Raw genomic sequence first — 22,566 nt, forward strand, 5'->3', positions numbered from 1 at the left:
TGTGTGCTTGCAAGGGATACATACCTAAATAATTCTTGCAGTAGAAATAAAAGCCTTATCTTTGAGATAAAGAACTGATGTAAACAAACGAACTTTATATAAAACAAATTAAAAAAAAAAAAAACATAAAACTGATGTCATGGGAAATTCAGCCACATAGTAGTAATATATAAATCTCTTAAAATCTAAACCTAAACCTAAACGTAAGGACTAAATATTTATGCGCCTTCTCTTGCTTTCTTGATGTATTTGGTTAAAAACATAAAACTGATGTCATGGGAAATTCAGCTACATAGTAGTAATATATAAATCTCTTAAAACCTAAACCTAAACCTAAACGTAAGGACTAAATATATAAACAAACTAACCTTACAAAAGCTGAACTTTATAAGCTAAAATCTATACCGTGAGTTGTTGATCTTAAATGCTATACCGTGCGTTTAGGGCTTCCTACATCTGGAGAGAGAGAGAGTTTGCAGAAACCAAAGAAAATCTCTCTATAGCTTAAGAAACACAATATACTAAAATCAAAGAGATAAAATTTTCAGAGGACAAAATATTATAGATAATTTAAAAGAATTTTGGTTTAATTCTTAAACACCGCAACTCCATAAAATTCATACTAATAATAATATTTTATGATAGCGCAGTTAGAATTTTGGTTTAATTCTTGAACACTGAATTGGAAATTGATTATATGAGTATTCAATGGTGAACAAAGTGCTATGTATTAATTAATATATAAACAAAACTAACCTTACAAAAGCTGAACTTTATAAATTAAAATCTATACCGTGCGTTGTAGATCTTAAACTTTATATTTCTTAACTTGAGAGAGGGGTAAGGTTGCTAGGGTTTTGAGGAGTTATAATTTTTATTTATTTTTTATTTTTTAAATATTGTGCTGACGTGAAAAATTGTGGTGCCAGCAAAGGTTTCGATTTTATATATATATATAGATTATGTACCCTTATAACAACCTAATTTTTTTGATAAAATGAAAACCAAGTGCCCGATTGCACTTTCAGAAGGCAAAAAGCACTACTTTTGAAAGAAAAAAATAATATGACCGTTTGGTTAGATTTTAAAAGCAGTTTTAGCTAAATGCTGCGTTTTGAAATTGTGAAGAAAGAGCACTTTGGCAGTAGATAGCTCTTCGAAACTTTTGCAAAAGCTAATGCCGTTTACCGTTGGAGGCAGTGTTAAATTACCAAATGGTCTACTGTGCTGCTACAAAGGTCCTCTTCGTGCTGCTCTGCTACAGAGCAAGCCTCCCCGTGCCACTACAAAGGTCCTCTCTGTGCTGCTGCAAAAGTCCTCTCCATGCTGCTCTGCAACAGAACTCACCTTAATTGATTTTTAATTAAATTAGAGAAAATGAGAAGCAGAAAGAAGATTAGGATGGGAGAATATAAAGGTGGAAGAAGATAAGGGTGAAAGGAAACGCGTGGTTGAGAAAAAAAAAAAAAAAAAAGTAAAAGTAAAAGTAAAAGGTAGAGTGGGATACGTGTACAAGCAAGGAAATTTACAAAATGAAAATTACAACAGTATTAGAACACAACAAATTATAACAAAAGTTTCGAAACAATTGAGGTATCAAATCTTTTATTAGGTTAGGATTGACCGCAACTAAAAATAAATATTGTAAAAATATTGTCACATTTTATTATATTTTTAGATTTTTAAATTAGTATTATTTTCTTTAGAAAAAAATAGTATTATTGACACAATATTTTCATAATAATCTCATAATAAATTTTACATAACAATCTCACCTAAGCGTGTTGGTTGTGGTTTGGATACGGATGATTTTGCGTTTGCGGTTTTTGCTTCTTCTTTTTTTAGCGCCTCTTGCACTGTTCATGTCCCATGAACCGTGCATTTAGGCTTATGAACAGTAACTTGTACTGTTTATGCAAGTGGAATATACTGTACAAGAGACATTGTGCACTGTTCATACACTGTTCATGAGACCCACAACCACTTATTCAGAAAAAATTATTAAAAATAAGTCTCAAGGTACTATTTACATAATTAAAAATTATTTTGTTAGTATTTTTAATTTTCAATAAAATAAGTTGTATCTACATATACCCGTAATTAGAAAAAGGCAAAAGTTAACAACTTTTTTGTAGAAATAAATGCAGATGTGATGGTGTATTTGCTTTCAATTCTGTTGTCTATAAACCTTATATAGGTCTCATTTGGTAGAAATTTGGATAGATGTTTAATTGAAATATTGACACATGTATATTTTTACATCACTACAATTTAATTTATAGTTAGTACTTATTTTTTTTTATATAGAGAAATGTTAACTAATGCCATAAGAGCATTTGCTTAAGAACTATTTTTATAAAAAACAGTTTATAAAAAAATAAAAAAATAATTAATTTTTTTTGACAATTTTTTATATTTTCTATAAAAATAATGTTAAAATTTTTCCGTCCTAACATTTTTTGTAACAGACTATTGTTCTGTAATTAAAAGCATTCGTATCAACGGGTGTAAAGATGTGCAATAAAAAAGTGTCCAAATTTACATAATTTTCCCCCAAAACTACCCACATCAGTGAGGGTAAAGATGGGTATGTTTATACACTTGCTACGGTAACAGTGTATAACAATATTTTATTATATTTTTTCTCTCTCACCATTCATATTCTCTCTCTTTCACCATTCACCAACCCAGCAAAAGAAACAAAGAACAAACACAGCATCCCAACGGACACAACAATCCAGCAAAAGAAGAATAAAAGAAGAGGAGGAGCACCACCCAACCACCAACCCAACACCACCACTACATTACATTTTCAATAGTTGATAATCCACCACAAAATTGACCTAAAATCAACAGAAAATCAAACCAAACCATCAGAAAATCCAACTTAAAATCAAGCCAAACCCACCGGATCTGCCACCGTTGCTGCCGTCAGATCTGACACCATTGTTGCCGCCGCCGATCTGCCTTGCTGCTGCCTGGATCTGCTTGCTTCCGCCGCTGGATTTTCTGCCATGTGTGAGTTTTGGGTTTGATATATGAGAGAGGAAGAGAGTTCAGAGAGTACCAGACCTTTTGGTTTGAGACATGAAAGAGGAAGAGAGTTGAGGGAGTCCTAGAGGCAGAGAAGAAACACGGTTGAGACTTGAGACGAAGATAAGATGAATTAGATATTAAAAAGATAGAAATTAATAAAATAATTAAAAATATATTATTTAAATAGAAAAGACCCATAAAATAAATGAATTAATATGGTACTTTGAAAAAAAAAAAAAAAAAAAGTAAACACTTGTAATAAAATAAACAGAAAAATTTGGCCGGACTAAGAGGTGTTATGAGCATGTTTTTAGCTTTTAAAAAATTGAATAAAGTTTGGTACTTTCTTTTTATTTATTACGATTTATTTACGTGTGTCTTTAGGCATACGTTACTTTTTATGAAAAATAAATAAGTAATTTACTGTTTTAATAATTTTTTAAATTTTTCATAATTTTTTTTTTTAAAAATGAAAGGTTTATGTGTGCCACGGACCCCAGATTTTAGACATTAAATATTCGTGGCTGAAATTAATGGGATGTCGGTGGTTGAGTTGACAATGGAGAAAGCTTCTCATAAATATGAAAATAAAAAACAGTCAAACTCCAACTCCAAAAAGAAGCTTCAATCCTTCATCAACAGCAAAACTAGTACCATCTCTTAATGCCTTCCTGCCTTTTTTGTCGACCCTTGCTGGTACGAACCCCTCCACACCACACTTTTAAAATGGAGTATTAGATTATGATTGGATGAGTTTTTTTTATTACTAACATTACCCCCCACGCGCTTTGAATTATTAGGTAATTTTTTTGTGCGAAGAGACTTTTATTATTATTATTATTTAATATCAAAATTTTCCAGAAAAATAAAAAAGAAAGAAACAACTAAAAATTATATACAATAATCAAAATCATATAAGTAATTTCCATCAAAAAGAATAATCTTCCATCAAAAAGAATAATCTTATGAGCAATGAAATGATAAAAAATAGCACTAAAAGAATTACTTGGTAAGAAATGATCACTCCTTATGAGAGACAAAGAAAGAGTTTTTTAATTTTTATTTTTTAATGATTAAATAAAGAAAAGTGTTATGTTCACAAAATTTTCACAACAAATTATAAGTAATAAGGTTTTTTTTTTAATAAGTTGTTATTGATTATAATTTAAATCCACAACTTAAATTACTTTTTTGTTTACTCATAACATAACGATTAATAACATCTACTAGTACCACCTATGATTTGTTATAAAAATATTGTAAACATACCATCTCTTCTTAAACAAAAAAAGAGATATATCTATTTAGGTTTGATTTTAATAACTTGTTTAGCGTTAAGAGAATGAATAAAGAAATATGAAAGTGGCTAATTTTAAGGGGTGTGGATAAGGGGTTATGATTGAATTAAAATAAGTTAGCTAAAAAAAACTTACATAAGAGAGATAGAATGAAAAAACTACTTTAATTGTGAGTTTGGATAGCACTGAAAATGAATTTTCAACTGTGTTTGGTGTTTTTTGTGAGTCCCGTGCACTGTTCACGGGATTTGTAATTACGAATTTTAGCAAACTTTTCTTTAAAATTGGGTCTCATAGAACTATTCACATATTTAAAAATTATTTTACTATAATATTTTCAATTTTCAATTATAAGCGATATCCAAACAGACCCTAATTTATTTAAAATTTAACTGTATTTAAATTAATAATTTTAGATATTTAACCTTATTATTTAAACTTTTTAAACATTTAAATTTGAGAGTATTTCAATATCCAAAATAATGAAATCCAAATATATTAGTAGTATAAATTATTATTTTTATAAATAAAAAGTCTGTAAGTTTTTTATTTATTTATTTATTTATTTATTGAGAAAGCAAAAGTCTGTAAGTTAAAACTAGAAAGTTGCTAGATAGTATTTATTATTATCTCCTTTAAAATACTGGTCCATATGTGATATGATTATCCGGATTAAAAAAAAAAGTCCGTATAAAAGGTGTCAGATAGAATCTTTTTTTTTTACGTTTAAATTGACTAAAAGACTAGAGATTGAAACAATTGAGTATTGTTGTAGTATTATTTGTATAGAAAATTATACTGCAAGTCCAGGACCATCCAACTACAAAAAAAAAATAAAAAGTCCAGGACCATCCATCCACTACAAAAATGTCTACCTCTCGATACAAATCATTATCAAGATAGATAGATAGATAGGCACCCTTTCCGCCATTTCATTTGCCTTTGTTATTTGAATTTGAAAAGCTATATGTTAGAATACGAGACACAGGTACTATACTTTAATTATTATTTATTTGTGAATTTCAAATTTGCAGTTAGCTAATTTAAACGCTATAAGTTAAAATTTTATACTAAAAGTCTTATAACTTAATTAATATTTCACTATATAAAATTAAAATGCTTAAAGGTCTAAAAGAAAAAAGAGTTGAGTTGCAAAATTAGTTGCACTGATTTCAATTTACCAAATTTGTTTTCCTATTTTAGAATAAGATTTTATTTTCTCTATTTTAACTTTTCCTTTTTACCACATTAAATTTTCATTTTGAACCTTATTTTAGGACATATATTAATAATTTATTTTATGAAACTTTTTTAAAAAAATTGAAAAAATTATCAAAAAATTAGTTACACTTTTATTTTTTTCATAAAAGTAATTTACTAATATATGCCCTTTACACGTTAGTAAAACCCATATGAAAATAGACGGATAATATAATGTGAGTTTTTTTTTCTTTCTTTTTTAAGTGATTTTTGGTTTTTCTATATTTATTTATTTGTTTATGAAACTAGTTTTTCTTTACCTGTAATGTATAAAAAAAATAATCCAAGTCCGTTGGCATTACCCATTGTGTTTAAAATTTTAAAATTTTAATGAATAATCCCAAAGTACGTACTATTATTATATGTGTGTGAAAATGGGACTCTTTGTTCGATGAATGAGACTAATCAATACAGTGCCTTGTAGCAGTATTTTATTGACATGTATGTCGGCATTCGAGACTACGACCTTTCTATTCTAGCTGTGTCACTGTATACTGCCTATTGCTCTCATTTACTTCTTTGTCACTCCTCACCCTATTAACAATCTCTTCGATATGCGTGCATGTCTTATTTTATTTGGATTCAACACTTTTATGTACTCACTCTTTAATCTCTTCTGCACACTCTCTCTCTCTCTCTCTCTCTTACTCTCACGATAGGACCTTCTGGGCTGTGATCCGGCGATGATGGGCGGTAGATTGGAGCCTCTCGGTGATTCTTGGAGCAGAGTGACGTCGGAGATCGGAGATCTTTTCAGGCCACCTTTTGGTATGGTTTTTGTTACCATGGTCATGAATTTTTTTTTTTTTTTAATATGGATTTTGTTTGTTAGCTGAGAAAATGTGGTGGTTATACTTTTTTATTTTAAGAAAATCTTGTTATACACACTCTTTTGGTGGTTTGAAAACACAATTTCAGTTAAAATTATGTTCTTGAAATCGTGTTAGAAGTGTGTGTACGATGAATGTACAATAATGATGATCATTATGCTTTTTAAGTCAAGAGTATAATTATGTTTCTGGGTCAATGTTAGATACTTAAATGAGTATCTGTACCTTATTTAGTTTTGTATCAAAGCAACAAACTTGAAACTTGGAACTGTTTTAAGGACTGTGTGTGTGTGTGTTGTGATAGTTATAATGGGAGCTCAATTTTTAACATTCAAAAACTCTGGTATGTGTGTGTGTGTGTGGTGGCAGATTTGGAGGAGAGGATGAAGATGCTGGTATTGAACAGTGCTGAAAATGGTGACACGTTTGCAGAACGTGCTGAATCTTACTACGAAAAGCGACCTCAGCTACTGGCTCTCTTGCAAGACCTCTACAATGGTTATATCACATTGTCTGATCGCTACATTCAAACATTGGCCAAACATCATCAGCATCAGCATCATCATCATCGGAGACAATCTTCTCAAATCTCAACCACTGATTATGATTGCTATGATCAAGAAGACGATGCAGAGAGTTCCCTCTCTTACCAACAACCTCAGTCAATGCTTCCAAACAAGGGTGTGTTGGAGTGTGATGCTGATGCTGTTAATGTAATTGTTGCTGACTTAGTGATCAAGAATGTTGAGTACGATGTGTTAGTGCACGAGATGAGCATTATGGAGAGGCGAACTAGTGAATCATCAAGAAAAATGGAGTTGCAGAAGAACTTGCTTGAGGTTTTGGAGTCTGAGAGACTCATTCTGTTGAATGAGAATGCAAGGTTGGGGTATAGAGTGACAGCATTGGTGGAAGAGAACAAAGGGTTGGCGTCAGAGTCTATGTTCATGAAGAGGAAGGCAAGTGAGCTAGCTAGGTGTGTGCTAAAGATGAGGGAGGATCATAGGGTATACATGCTGAATCGCAAGATTGAGGATCTTCAGGGGCAGATTTATGGGTTGGAGAAGAGGAACAAGGAGTACTATGAGCAACTTGTGAAAAGAGACCAACATGTTAAACAAGAGAAAGCTAGCATTGATGAGAAGAAGAATGTTCATGATTTGAGCTTGGATGGTTGCTCTAAAATGGAGGTGGTGGTGGTCAATCAGAGGTTTAAGAAGAGGGGTAGTGCTAGTGTTGGTAAGAAGAGTGGTTCTAGATTGTGGGAAAGGGTCAAGAACATGGACTTGTTTCTATGTGGGCTTGACCCAACTTGTACTTGATAGTGCCTTCATATATATATTAGTAAAGTTTAGACTAACAATTAATTTGCTATTCGGAAATATAATTTTGTTGTTTTTGCTTTCAGTTATTTTTATTTTCGCATAATCAGGAATATATATTAGCTCAAAGAGTTCAAGCTAGAAGTGAACACGGGTCAGTGTAGCTGATTTCTAGAAATATTTTGGGCCACATTGTGGGGATCAGTATTTTAAAATCCCAACCATTGTTGCACCGCAGGGTTGAAATTTCGACCCCATCGGCTGACAATGTTGTCGGTGCGGTAGTTGGCTTTCGAGAAGTAAGAAAAAGAACAAAAAAACCCACGAGCAAGTCTTGTGGGTGTTTTTTTCTTTCAATTAAATCCTCAGTTAACGCGCAAAAAAATAAAAAACCTACAACCACAAACAGAGAATAAATCACAACAAGTTTACTCACAACTAATCAAAAACCCATAGGTCATAGCACTAGAATCTCAAATCTCAAATTCAAATTCAAATTCAAATTCAAAAAAAGAAAAAAAAAAGACTTTTGTGTAGATTTGAAACCCTTTGGAGCATGTCTCTTTGATTTGGAGTTTGGAAGCTTTGTTTTCTTTGAGTTGAGTGTGGGGTAATAGAAGTTGAGGAATGGATTGAAGGGACTGAAATGGACAAAGTGAATCAAAATAGGTTGAAGGGACTAAATTGAACCGAAGTGGACCGTATTGGACCAAATAGACCGAAATGGATCAAAGGGACCGAGGTGGACCGATATGACCCAATAGACTGGCGTAGACTGAAATGGACCAAATAGACCCAATGGACCTAAGTGGACTGAAATAGATTGAATTGGACCTAATTGGACTGAATGGACCGAAGTAGACTGAAAATGAACCGAAGTGGACTGAAATAGATTGAATGGACCAAATGGACAGAAGTGGACCAAAATAGACTGAAGTAGACCGAAATGGACCGAAGTAGGCTTAAATGGACCGAAGTGGACTAAAACTAAACCGAATGGAATGAAATAGACCGAATTGGACCAAAAGAATCAAATAGACCGAAACAGACCGCATTGGACCAAAATGATTTGTAGTGGACCTAATATGATCTTCAAAAAGAAAAAAAAAAAACATAGGGGTATTGAAGTTACATGTGTGCAACAAGATATAATTGTGTGTGCATATTTTATGTGTTATCATGGTAGGTTTAACATGTGCGTCATCAAGTAGGTGTAGAGGTTGTTAAAAGGATAGGTAAGTTTGCATTTTGTAGGGATGGACTCAGGGGGAGAGGTGGTATACTATGCATCAGACGTATATTTCCTCCCTCTTACATGGAGGTGGACCCCATACATGTGGGGTCCACCTTCTTGTGAGAGAAAGAAAACATGCGTCTAATCCATAGTGTATTTTCTCCCTAGATGGGAGCCCGGGCCCTCTTAGTCCTTTTTTTTAATTTAATTTAATTTTTTTATACTTATTTTATATATATATATATATATATAATTTTTGTAGTTGCTCCCCTTCCAAAACTTTAGGCCCCCTCCAACTAGCAACTATCCAACCCAAAAACTTAACAAAAACAATAAAAACATTCACAATAATGATTGTATTTTAGCAAAAAAACTATTTTACCACCAAAAAATCATGTGTTATTGGAGAAGCTAAAACTTTTTTTTTTTTTTTTTTTTTTTGCAACTACAATAAACTGGTATAAATATTTTATTAAGATTATCTCTCTACTTTCAATTAAAAAACTCAAACTCTCTCTCTCTTCTTGTATTATTTTACTGAGTTGTTTATATTATTTTAAATAAAGTGGTAAAAAATAGAACATTTGATGATGGGTGAGTGAGGTGATAAAATAGATAAATTAGCTTTTTGAGGTGCTAAAAGCTAAATTTTTTAGCACTACTACTGTGAATGTTCTAACTTAAAAAAATATAAAAAAATCCTAGCAAGCCTAGTATTAAAAAAAAAAGCATTATTTTTTTTTTCGTCTTTGTTGGTAGATAATTACATCTTAATGTATTAAGAATCAATGATTTTGTGTATTTATAATTTGTTAATACTATATAAATGCCTATTTGGAGTTTTTTTTTTTTTTTTTTTTTTTTTTTTTTTTTTTTTTTTTTTTTTTTTTTTTTTTTTTCCTTATACCCCGCTCCCCTCTAGCCTAAAATCTTGAGTCTATCCTAGGTGCAGTGCTTGCTTTTGGTTCGTAGATACTACTTTCCCAATGACTTCGAAACTAATTCCCATGATAAAATTAAAAAGGGATTTACTAACGTGTGACCTTACAGCATACATTAGTAAACTATTTTAGGAAACTTTTTATAGAAAAACGAAAAAATAATTAAATATTTTGACAATTTTTTTTAATTCCCATAAAAACTTTGCCAACATAAATGGTAAAAGAATACACTTGCCTCTTGGTTTTCCCAAAGCATCATATGATAATTTGAAATTTGAATTGGTATCACCAATCTTTTGACACGTGGGATTGGCATTTATTGAATTAGGTGGGTGTTTGATTATTTAATAGTTTTCACTTTTATATATTCATGTTGATACCTCCATCAAAGGAAATTTAAAATGTTGCCAAAGTGATATATTGAGTTATTAGAGATATAACTTTAGATATTGTATAAAATAGTAAAAAATAGCAATAATTTTGAAAATGGTACACTAGTATTGAATAGTATCGAAATATTTCGTTTTCCTAATCAATTTGAAATAGCTTCCGGTACCGTATTGACTTCCTTAATGTGTTCCCTTAAGACATATATTAATAAACCATTTTAAGAAATTTTTATGAAAAAATGAAAAAATAACTAACTGTTTTGACAGCTTTTTCAATTTTTTAGGGCACATATTAACTGGACCCAATTAAAAATAATTTTTCAAATGTTAAATTATATAATATTATGTATGATTATAAAAATAATTTCTTATAAAATATTTTAAAATAAACTTAAACTGTATTGCACATCGCACGAGAGATTATATTAGTGGTTGCACAAAAAGTTAAGGTTTCAATGCAAAATAAAAAAAGTGTTTATTTTTTTTATGAGAAAAAAGGGGGCGAGGGTAATTATGTGTGACTCACCTCCTTAGGCGTGACTACAGGAGTACCCCCGCTAGGAAATATTGAATTGAGTCATAGCTACTGTGACTGAGATGCCACAGACCTCACCCTAACACCCTAAGAGAGCACAATGCATGAGTGCTCCCACCTCTCATTCACGGTATCTGCCAAAATTCGAACGAGGGATCATTGCGCATGCACACATATCCTTACAGCTAGGCCACCCCTCCTGAGGCAATAAAAAAGTGTTTATGGTTATGTGATTTGACTGGTTTTAATGCAAAATAAAAAGGTGTGTATGGGTATGTAACAACTAGTGTGAAAAAAACATTAACCATGTAATAAAATGAGAAAGAAATGGTAGGATTCAATTTTTTTTTTTTTTTTTTTTTGGGGGGGTTAAGGGTAGGATTCAATTGCTAAAGCGCCTGTGTATCCAGATGTGATAAGATTATATATTAGCTAAAAAAAAAAAGCAAAAGCCTATCCACAACCACAATCTATAAAATCCAAGTAAAACCAGCCCACATCTCATCTCGACACAGAGAGAGAGAGAGAGAGTCAGAAGTGAGAAGACAACAATGATGACTACCTTCACTACTCTATCTCCATCCTCTACTTTCATGATCTCCCCCTTCATCAAAACCTTAAAAAACCCAACAAAAACACTTCCACACTTCAAAAGAAGCAGTTATCTCACACTCTCTGCCACTCTCAGCACCCCCACAACCACCACCACCACCACCTCTCTTCAAAAACCAGTCTCTGACTCAGTCCAGACCTTCTGGAAATGGCTAAAAGACGAAGGAGTAGTGTCTTCAAAGACTCCAGTGAAGCCTGCTGTAGTTCCTGAAGGTCTGGGACTCGTTGCCCAGAAAGACTTGGCTAGAAACGAGGTCGTTCTGGAGGTCCCCAAGAGGCTTTGGATAAACCCAGATGCTGTGGCTGCCTCGGAGATTGGAAGTGTGTGTAGTGGGTTGAAGCCTTGGTTGTCTGTGGCTCTGTTTTTGATCAGAGAGAAGAAGAAAAACGACACGTCGTCGTGGCGGTATTACCTTGACGTTCTTCCTGAGTACACCAATTCTACTATATTCTGGTCAGTTTGGCTTAGTTTTGATTGCTTCTTTAGTTTTAGGTTTAGTTTTTGTTTTTTGTTTATAATTGATTCGAAGTATACTACAAATTTACTGCGCAAGCTTTACAATTTGACATGTGAAGTGGCACCAATCAATTTTATTGCAATTGTAGAACTTTTGTTGTAAAAATTTGTAACAACTTTCGCTTCTTCTTTTTTTCTTTTTGGTTTTGAAATTGTGGGGTTGATATATGTGGTTTAATGGTTCCAGAATTCCAGTGCAGGTCAGAAGAAGAGCTGGCTGAACTTCAAGGTTAGTGTATGTTGTTGCTGTTTTATTCATTGATCTTTGTAAGTTCTTGTTTTTATGTTATTTTTAAAGCATTAATTTTTCTAGCTACAGTTGTACTTGTGACCAGCTTATGTTTTAGGACAAAACTTAGGTTAATGTTCCTTAAGTTCTCCAATTGAAATAAACCATATGGTTGTAATGACCAATGAAGCAAAAACAGTGATACTATATAATATATTTTCCAAGGAAAATTAAATTCAACCATATGGTACATTAGTCAATGCAACCACATAGTTGAATTTAATTGGAGAACCTACTTTACAACATCTTAAGAACTGTACCAAAGTTATATTTGTTAAGCCCAATAAATCAATGAAAATAATATATTCAAATGAGCACTAAGGTTTGGATCTAACAATGGAGTGGTTCTCAATATTTAATTTTTGGTATTTCCAAGTTTGGTTAGTGGGCTAGTTTGGCTCGAACTAATTTTATTGGTGTAAACAATTTGATGGTGGCCTTAAGCTAGAAAAATAATACTGGTGCAAATTGCTTCCTCAGTTTGAGCTTATGGATAGGATTTATAACGTGTATACACATATGATGATGATGACTATAAAATCACATTCAAAATGGTAATATTTTCCTCTTACAGATCCTCTATTCAAAATGTAAATGCACTGGTATGACACTCTAGATAAAATTTATGCTGAGGGTTTTTTTCTTTTTTTCCTTTTTCTTTATGAATTTTGATTGGTAATTGACAGAGGGAGGTGGATAGTTAAAACTGTTTTTTTAAGATCCTTGGGGAACTTGAATCTTTTGCAGGAGTGATCCAGGCCTTTGTAGCCAAACTAATGGCGTCTTCTAAGTTGTAGAGACTATATTATATTCATTGGAAAATTTTTAATGTGCTTACCATGGTCACAATCACATTGTTTTAGCTGTCCAATGGATTAAGTTCATCTATGCTTCCTTAGGCAATGTATAAGACCATAATGTAGCTTTGATGATGGCAGATGTGATAATCTAGTCTGCAAACTGTCTTGCTTCTTTCCATTTTTCATTGGAATTTGGTTGAACCGACATTTTCAGGAACCCAACTTTTGAGCACAACATTGAGTGTGAAAGATTATGTGCAAAATGAATTTCTAAAAGTGGAAGAAGAAATCATAGCCCCTAACAAGCAGCTTTTTCCTTCTCCTATAACACTGGATGACTTCTTTTGGGCATTTGGTATACTCAGATCAAGGGCATTTTCACGCTTACGTGGTCAAAACCTTGTTTTGATTCCCCTTGCAGACTTGGTGAAGTATTTTTCCCCTCTTCATATAAGTTTTCAGTGTCAGTTTCTCTGATTTATGAATTGTTAATCACACTAATCTGTTGGAAAAAGTGAAGAAAGTCTTACCCTACAATGTGTCATGGACCCTTAGTATTGTATTACATTTATTTTTTCACCCTGATATTTAAGAAAAGATTCTTCAGGATATCCTGGAATTAATTCTTTAATAATAAAAGACTAATTGTTCATCTCCATGAGGGTGAAGCTTATCAAAATTGATTGGGTAAAAGCTGCTTGGGCATCCCATAATGCATGGCTATGGAACGCCTCTAAAGGCATATAGAATTTAAACTTACAAGGTTGTACTGTATTTAATTCATGCATCTGAGTACTTGCAATTGAAATTTGGTGTCAAGGAACTGTCCTATAAATTTTCTATTAAATTTGACTTTACTAAGACCAAATTTATGAATCAGATAAACCACAGCTCCAGCATAACCACAGAAGATCATGCATGGGAAATTAAAGGAGCGGCAGGTCTCTTCTCTTGGGATACCTTATTTTCTTTACGGACCCCTGTTTCTGTCAAGGCTGGTGAGCAGGTGAACTAGTCCAGCTTTTGAGATTTCCTATTGTACTTGGTTCCATTTTGCATCCCATAAATCTAAACACACACACACATATATTGTTTACCATTTGACATAAATGGTAGGTTTTTAAATCATCCACAAGTTGGACAAAACTGATGTTTGAGTGTTCTATGAACTCACCTCATTTGTTGACTCCATACAATACTATCATATCAAGGATATGTTCTATTACAAGTTATTGAGCCCATAAATCTATTCCCTTTTGTGTGCATATGTGTTTGTGTATGATTCAGTGGATTGCCAAATACAAAATTAAGAGCTATTTTGTGTCAATATGAGGTGAGGTGTGCCAAATGAAGTGGCAACATTAATCACTGCTAATATTAAGTGAACTAAGAAACACTGCTTTTTCCCTGAAATCCATGACTTCTCCTTCTAAGTTTACATTGTTAGCAACTTCATCTCCTTTTGAATGAGTTCTTATTGGAATTTTTTTCAACAGGTTATGATTCAATATGATATCAATAAGAGCAATGCTGACTTGGCTCTGGACTATGGGTTCATAGAATCCAAAGCAGACCGCAATGCTTTTACTCTAACACTCGAAATATTGGAGTCAGACCCATTTTTTGGGGACAAGCTGGACATTGCTGAGTCGAACGGTTTGGGTGAGACTGCATACTTTGACATTGTTTTGGACCGTCAAGTTCCACCAGCAATGCTTCAATATCTGCGGCTGGTAGCGCTTGGGGGAACTGATGCTTTCCTGTTGGAGTCTATTTTCAGAAACTCTATCTGGGGCCACCTTGACTTGCCTATAAGCCATGCCAATGAAGAGCTCATATGCCAGGTGGTCAGAGATGCCTGCAAATCTGCTCTTTCAGGCTATCACACAACCATTGAAGAGGTAAACCCTTATCCTCCATGTAAGTTTGCACTACTAATTACTTCTCTTGTGATGTTATCAGTTCTTGTTATATGTGCTATGCATGTGAGGTATATGTAGAAAACCCCTTGTTAAATAGGTTCAACATTTTAGGACTTTACATCATAAGGATGTTAAAGTTCATCTGAATAATTGTGTGGCAATCATGACAAGTTAATTCATTTGAATCCCCTGAACTCAATACTTTAGAACGTATGGGCTTCTGTTTAGTAGGTCATCATGTTTGGCAACTTAACTATTCACCTTTTAGCCATCCGGAGAAGGTAATTATGCTGCAGATTGGTTAGTGAACAGATTGTCAAAATGTCTCTGTACAACAGCTCTCGATCTGGTCTTGACAATTTCTTTTCAATGATGTTATTCAGGTTATGGCCCCAAAACTATGTAATATGTAGTTTTGAGGTTATACCTGTTAGAGTTATTTTCTTGTTACTTGTTCTATTAGCATATTAATAAGGGTATTTGTGTAATTATGTTATAAACCCTAATATAAATGTATGCTAAGGTGGAGGCTGACAGATTAATGCCTAAACCTTATTTTCTTCTCTGTCACTCTCTCCCTTTATTTTCCCTTTCTTCTTACTTCTCTTTAACTTGAATTTCCATAGTTTACAATTTAACTATACCTTTCTTGAGGAGAAAGTATCTTTTGTAACAGTCGTACCTAGTCATCCATGTAACAAACCAATGAGTGAATTTTTTTAATCCAATGGATGAATATTATATGGGAATTTGGTGGAATCAACTCTTAACAAAAGAGAATAACTTGAAACACATGGTGTTTCACTCATCGAGTTGTTACATGAGTGACTTGGTATAACTGTTACAAAGAGATACTTTCTCCTTCCAAAGATCCCAAAGAAAAACTCAGCTCAGCAAGCCCCAGCTACAGTCAGCTACTCAAGTCCATTGTTTCTTCCAATACCCAATACATATAAACTCATAATAACTAAATAGAAATGTGAATTGCAGGATGAAAAGTTAAAAGGAGAAAAGCTTGATCCAAGGCTAGAAATCGCAGTTGGAATAAGACAAGGGGAGAAGAAGGTGCTCCAGCAAATTGATGAGATCTTCAAGGATAGGGAATCAGAATTAAATGAGTTGGAATATTATCAAGAAAGGAGGCTCAAGGATCTTGGTTTGTGTGGGGAGCAAGGTGAGATCATCTTCTGGGAACCCAAGTAAGGCCAAGTCTTCAAATGCCACTGCTATACTAAGAAACACACATTTTGGAGTTCTCTGAGAAGAGAGAAAAGAAAACACCCAACAGAACCTACTGGAGTAAACTCTCTTCAATTGTCTCAAGTAGATGTGGGATTGAGTATTCCACTAAGGTTTAGTTCTGCAGCACAGTTTCTACTTGTACTTAAAAGAGCAGCAAGATGTACCTGGTTGAGCTACAATTTGTCTTGATGGTTAACTTAACGTAGCTAGTGCTCATTCTTGTGTATTATAGTGATTAATTTTGGCATTTTTATGCACTATAAACTTAATGCTTGAATCACTCTTTCCTGACCAAGAAAAAAAGTTAAACATCATGATCTTCTGAGTGAAGTTCACATGCATATAGCTGCATTAATTGTCCTACCGATTTTTTTTTTTAAACTGTCCTACCGATTTTTTTTTTTATCTTCCCCCCCCCCCCCCCCCCCCCCCCTTTCTTTTTATGCTTGTTGAGGTTTGAGAGTTTGCTTTCATCATCCAGGAAAAATGAAGTAAATTTATTGCCAGAAAGAGCAACTCTGTCCAACATTTAGTTTCTCTAAACAATTCGTAGCGGGCAACTTTTCTAACAATGATCTACAACATTTGATATGTTTCTATGTGGAGTTATATCAAAACCACTAAACACATCAACTAGAAGAAGAACCAATAAATATATAAACAAAAAAATTAATAACAATAGAGACCACATCTTTTGACAGCCAAATGGGGCATTAAAGTGTTCTTTTCTGCTGTTTCGTGCAAAACTCTGTTTCAAGTGTGTATATTCATAGTCATTATGCCTACTCTTCCGAAAGAAGACATAAATCCTGTCCACCAAATTACCACAGAAAAATTCAGTGGAACGTTATCAACGATGATGTAGAGTTGTTCGCTTGCAGTCACTGCGTTTTACTTGAGTTCCCATGCCCTAGCAAGTCACAATTTGTTCCCTCACAAAGGCACTCCTGTGGGTTTGCATAGAAATAATCTTCCTCCTTCGGCTTATCTACAATAACCCTACGATGAGTTGGCTGTCCCATTCTTTTCTCATGAACCAATGCAACAGCAGCTACAAACTCATTCCATGAAAGTGTTCTATTGTGATGCATATCCAGTAACGGTACAAGACTTTTCCGATCTAGCAGGATGGTTTTTTTAAACCCAAGATACCTGCAAATCAGAAAAATCTTCAAGATCTTTCAGAAATGCAATAGTTTAGCTGTTTTGCCATCGAATAAAATTAAAGCCCACCTCATCATGGTGGGTATACAAACCTGCGATGACCTTCCACAACTTTTGCCATGTTTCCATCGTAGGTGGGAATGAAAGTGTTACTGGCAACTGAAACCATAAAATCTAAAGCCGCCATTTGAGACGAATGATTCTGGAATTGTTGCAACTCTGCTGGGGCCAGCAGCATTTCCTTTTTCACCTGAAATTTTTATGGGATCTCAAATTTTAGAAGAGTCATATGCAGACAAACACACAACAAGCCAACGAACTACTTTCAGAGTAGCTTATCATTAAAGGGAAAATGGTGAAGATACATGTATCAAATGAGGAAAAAGATGCATATTCTTCTCTTTTTTTGTCGGCAAATATACATGCATCCAATGGGTTTCAACTTTTAAACCAACAACCTTGTGCCCCACCTTGCTCTTAAAAAGGAAGAAGATGCTATTTGTTAAAACGCACATATTAGGCTCAATGAGATATCTATCAAAATTAAGATCTGGGAAAATGATCTAAATTGTTTGTCAATTATATGGGTAAATCACCCTATCACTTCTCAACTATTCAAAGACAGTAATATCATCTATTAAGTGATAACTTATAAAGGCTGAAAGGAAAAATGAATCCTTGATCATCAGCATGTCCCACAAGCACCAAACAGTTGGACAGTTTTCAATATATTACAACTGGGGACCAAATCAGAATAACAGCCAGACACTGGGCAAAAGCCAACTAAAATTAAAAGATGATAATATCACAAGTTGCAAAATCACAGGACAATAAGGCAAAATGCAGATTATTAATACACTCACAATATTTGGAAATGCAGCTCTTAACACTGCTAGTCGACGTTCACTTCCATAAATCTCACCAGCTGCAATATAAATCTGTGTATCCTTACCGAAACCCAATGCCTGCAAAATTAGTGCTGCCTCCTCCGGTGTAAGAGGACACAAGCCTTGAGATCTCCTCTCTTCAGACACTATCTCTTTCTCTCTCCACCATGGGTATTGATACCTGAATGAAAGATAAAATACAATGAAAGTTATATATGAGTGCACACCACAATAAATGGACGAATGCAAACTATTTTGATCATAAGATACTTCCATAGATTTGAGTTAAAATAAAAAAAAATAAAAAAAGTTCCAAGTGCTAATAACTGAGTTTGTTAGGTTAAGAAACAAAAAGACAGGAACCATCCTTATCACATTGGCCAGGAAGCTGTCCCATTTGGTCATTTCTAATTATCCTATTGGAAAATCATCACACATGTGGCATCCCTTCAATATGCATTAGGCATTAAAATATGGAAAAATCTTTTGATAATTTGACTACAATCTATTACTGAACTAAGTTTCTTTCTCCTTTGTTCTATAAATCACCTAGTAAAGCATACTATGCTTATATAGAACATTTGTCAGGTTATTGAAATGATAATTCCACAACAAACCTCATCTGCTTGAGCACCTCAGCTTCTTCCTTAGTGCAGCCTTGAGTACAACCTGAGAAAGCCAACATGTCCATCTCGTATCTTAGATGCAGAGCCACAAAAGGTCCCTTTTCTCGAAGCATGCGAACCAATTTGTACCCCAAAGTCTCAATCTGAGGAGTGAATTTCAGTGCCTGGAAATTAACACGACACCTGAGTTTTTGAAGATCCAATGGGATCCCATTGTTTGCCAAACGTGCATCTGTTTTGTTGAAATGTAACACTTTATGCTTGCCAAAAAGTGGAAGAATCTGCACAATGGGATTGAAGGCATAGGATCAGAATGAATCACTAAAACAAAATGTATGAAACATATCAATTCCTTCATTCACCAAAAGACTTAAAAGTTTACTTTTATTATTTTATTCTTTTTTTGGTTGGGAGGAGAGGGGGGGGGGGGGGGTGGTTGGGTTAAATTGATATCCCATTTTTTTAATTTTTAGAATTAACACCTTTAATACTGATCATGACCTTAAAAGGTGTTCACATTATAATTTGATAATGCAAGCCCCACCACTACAGATAGATTCACTAGAGAAAGGAAGCATGCCATAAGTGATCTCGCCCACTGTTATAAGGAATTCCTCACAACCATCTTTTGCACCTCCAATAAATTCAGCAGAAAAGAATGCACCTTCAAAAAGAGTAAATAAAAACAGGCTTTTCAACCTCCATACTAAATCACTCTTTGATCTATAGGTGGATGAAGGTTTTAGTTTTGGAACAAATCCACTCAATTTATAGTTATGATGCCAAGAATGTCCTCAAACAGCACTTAGTTTTTTCTTATTTGAAATCCTCCCTCTACAGTTATTTAATTTCCACACTAATAAGATTGATAACTGCCTTCATCTTCATCTCTCCCTTTCTGCTAAGAGACTGGAAGTATGTCAAAGTCAGATGGCAATTTTTTTCTCTTGCCCCAATTCATATGTCAATATTTTTATTTTTGATAAATAAGATGATATTAAAAATTCTATAAGTGCACACATTTATGGATGTAGGTACATATTGACCTATACAGTTACCTTAACCGTCAAATTATGAGCTTATGTGTACATACATTCAGACACAGTCCACCTAGAGCAAACCAAGGAGCAGAACTATTTTTTATAACAGTAGCAATAAATCTACGTACAGGCCTTCAAGTTAATTAGCAAAATAGATGTTCATTGCTTAAATATACAAATTAGTAAAAACTACACAAACCTGTTGTAAGTAATATTTTTCATTTGACCAGCTAACAGGAGGCATCTCGAGAGGAATGAATCCATGTTTCCTGTTAAACCTCTTTGGAATCCTTTTTATGATTCGAACTTCATCTCTCAATGAATCAATAAAATGTCTCACATCAAAGATGTCATTAAAATTGCTGCAGCAAGAATGTCAATGGTTAACATCTTTTAGAAAGGACATTAAAGCAGGTAATTAAGTCACATTTGCAGCTGCAGGAATGCTAAGAGCAAAAAGTATTAAAATAACCATAAAAGAAAGTATTTAAGCCAGTTTTTTCAGAACAATGAATACACCTAGGGTCAGCCCAGAAGGATGTCTTATCAAGCTCTGGAACAACCAAAGTGAGATTCAAAAGCCGAGCAACAGTCACCATGTCACATATCTGAAATGCCAAACTAGCTGAATCAACCATTTGACATATGATAACAAAAACAGCCAAAGAAAAGGGCAAAAGGTACAAACCGCTGCTCGCATTTGATTCAAGCCTCCATTGCAGGACACTCTAAGAAAACCATTGCTTGTATACTTTCCTGCAACATTTTAGGAGCTAAGTTCTTATTTGCAACCAAAAGGCAAATATCATATAAACTTTCATCAATTAAAAAACATGAGCTTCATATCCTAAAATACAATAATATTTTAACCATGAGAGAAAGATATTCCGACCTCTAAAGTAACCACACAATTCACAAGCTGATTATGGTCTTGACATGGACATCAGAGTAGGGAACAGATGTGAATGCACGTAACGCCACTAGTGTTTCAGGAAACTAAAAGACAGGTGCACAAGTACATGCTTAGAAGTTACTTAATCACCTAAACTCTAATTCCAAGAATGCAGAAGTTGTATTGTCATATTAATAATTCAATTTTCACAAAATCTGACTGTCATCCGATGTTGCTTAGAGTATAGCTTATGCTGCTCTCATTATTCATTCTAAAACAACTTATTGCCGTAAGTCTTTTCCCTTTCCCTAATCAAATCAAACAATGCACCCAATCGTTCACGCTTAGATGTCATAGTGCAATAAAAGCTTGTTCATTTACAATTTCATCTACATCATAGTACTAAACCAAGACAAACTGTGCAGTGACTATAACAATAATCCTGATCACAACAATAATCATAGTAAATTACTAAAAGACTAAATTGCAATTTGCACCCTTTAAAGTTTTGGGTCATTTTTTATTTTACCCCCTAAAGCTTAAAATTTTACATATCATTTGGATTTAAGCCTTTCTGTAAATGCATCGTGATGAAGTGCTCAGCTCAAAACGAGCTCGTTTATTATTCAAAACTACGTCTTTTTGAACCCTATTAAAGCCACATTAGATATCATTTTGACTAATTGCTAGTTTTCTTAATTCTAATCAAATCAAAAAAATGTATCGAAACTTTCACGCTTACAATATCAAAGTCCAATACAAAATTCTTCATCCAAAATTTCATCTTCAACAGCCAGAAATCTTACACATACAGTAACCAAACCGAGCCGAATTGAGCAGTTTAACTACAACTATAATCTTAACAATGCACACAAAGTCTAATCGAAAATCGAGCAGTTTAACATTACAGAGATTACAAAGCAAACTCACTTGGAGGAACAAGAGGCGGCGGCGGCGGCGAAGAAGAATGTAAACGCGCCTCTTCATCGACGTTAAGCTCCGCGGAACTCGAAATCCGGCTGGTGATTCCGGCGAGCAAATGCGGGTGCCACAGCTCACAAACCGCGACGAGCTGAACCAAACAAGTCCAAAGCACAATGCTCGAGCAAACGCGAATGAACCAGACCTGCAATCGCGTCCTCGCGATCGCAGGCACGGGAGGAGAACCACTCGCTATCTTATCGCCGATGATACGCGCCGCGTCCGATGATCTAACCTCCATTCCTTTCCTTCAAAAAACCTCATCGCCGTAGCTTCATCGATCAATCCAAAACCCTAACCTCCTCCACAACCACCTCCACCTCCACCACCACCACCACCACAACCACCACAGTCAATTTCGCAATTCAATGATTGAATTTCAAACACATTGCAAAACCCTAGCTTACCTACACAATTCTCGTTAGCTTTCAACAACCACAGCAAAAACCGTTAAGAGAATTTTTTTTTAACTTTTCCGGGAAAATTTTCTTTTTTTTTTTCTCTGAAACTTTCTTTCAGATGCTAGAATATTAAAAAAAGTAAATAAATAAATAAATAAAAATTTTCTTTTTACTTTATTATTTTTTCACTCTCTCTCTCAGATGTGTATATATATAGGTGGAAGGCAGGGGGGGGAATGTGAAGGAGATCTCTCTCTTCCGGTTCTGACGGCTGCGATTGATCCCAACGACTTTTTTTAAAGCCCATTTCTGCATATGGAAACATGCCTGTTAAATATTATTTTATTT

At 34.0% G+C, this 22,566-nt stretch overlaps 3 protein-coding genes across 3 annotated transcripts; 2 read left to right on the forward strand and 1 right to left on the reverse strand.

Annotated features, from left to right (window-relative positions):
• Positions 1 to 6,061: 6,061 nt before the first annotated feature.
• LOC126718902 (kinase-interacting family protein-like) lies at positions 6,062 to 7,831 on the forward strand. Its single transcript, XM_050421295.1, has 2 exons — positions 6,062 to 6,362; positions 6,794 to 7,831. Exons 1-2 carry the CDS (start codon positions 6,278 to 6,280, stop codon positions 7,744 to 7,746), a joined length of 1,038 nt encoding a protein of 345 aa, XP_050277252.1. The 5' UTR covers positions 6,062 to 6,277; the 3' UTR covers positions 7,747 to 7,831.
• Positions 7,832 to 11,296: 3,465 nt separating this feature from the next.
• LOC126718904 (ribulose-1,5 bisphosphate carboxylase/oxygenase large subunit N-methyltransferase, chloroplastic) lies at positions 11,297 to 16,507 on the forward strand. Its single transcript, XM_050421297.1, has 6 exons — positions 11,297 to 11,911; positions 12,175 to 12,203; positions 13,278 to 13,489; positions 13,944 to 14,069; positions 14,560 to 14,964; positions 15,976 to 16,507. Exons 1-6 carry the CDS (start codon positions 11,397 to 11,399, stop codon positions 16,186 to 16,188), a joined length of 1,500 nt encoding a protein of 499 aa, XP_050277254.1. The 5' UTR covers positions 11,297 to 11,396; the 3' UTR covers positions 16,189 to 16,507.
• A 196-nt stretch (positions 16,508 to 16,703) lies between these two features.
• Positions 16,704 to 22,410, reverse strand: LOC126718903 (rhamnogalacturonan I rhamnosyltransferase 1). The gene is made up of 8 exons (XM_050421296.1): positions 21,767 to 22,410; positions 20,633 to 20,700; positions 20,464 to 20,552; positions 20,144 to 20,306; positions 18,896 to 19,185; positions 18,255 to 18,459; positions 17,484 to 17,641; positions 16,704 to 17,379 (listed from the first exon to the last, which is right to left on the reverse strand). The coding sequence occupies exons 1-8, from the start codon at positions 22,056 to 22,058 to the stop codon at positions 17,109 to 17,111; spliced, it is 1,536 nt and encodes a 511-aa protein (XP_050277253.1). The 5' UTR covers positions 22,059 to 22,410; the 3' UTR covers positions 16,704 to 17,108.
• Positions 22,411 to 22,566: the final 156 nt, after the last annotated feature.

This window comes from Quercus robur, chromosome 3, assembly GCF_932294415.1.
Source record: "Quercus robur chromosome 3, dhQueRobu3.1, whole genome shotgun sequence".
Classification (NCBI taxonomy): domain Eukaryota; kingdom Viridiplantae; phylum Streptophyta; class Magnoliopsida; order Fagales; family Fagaceae; genus Quercus; species Quercus robur.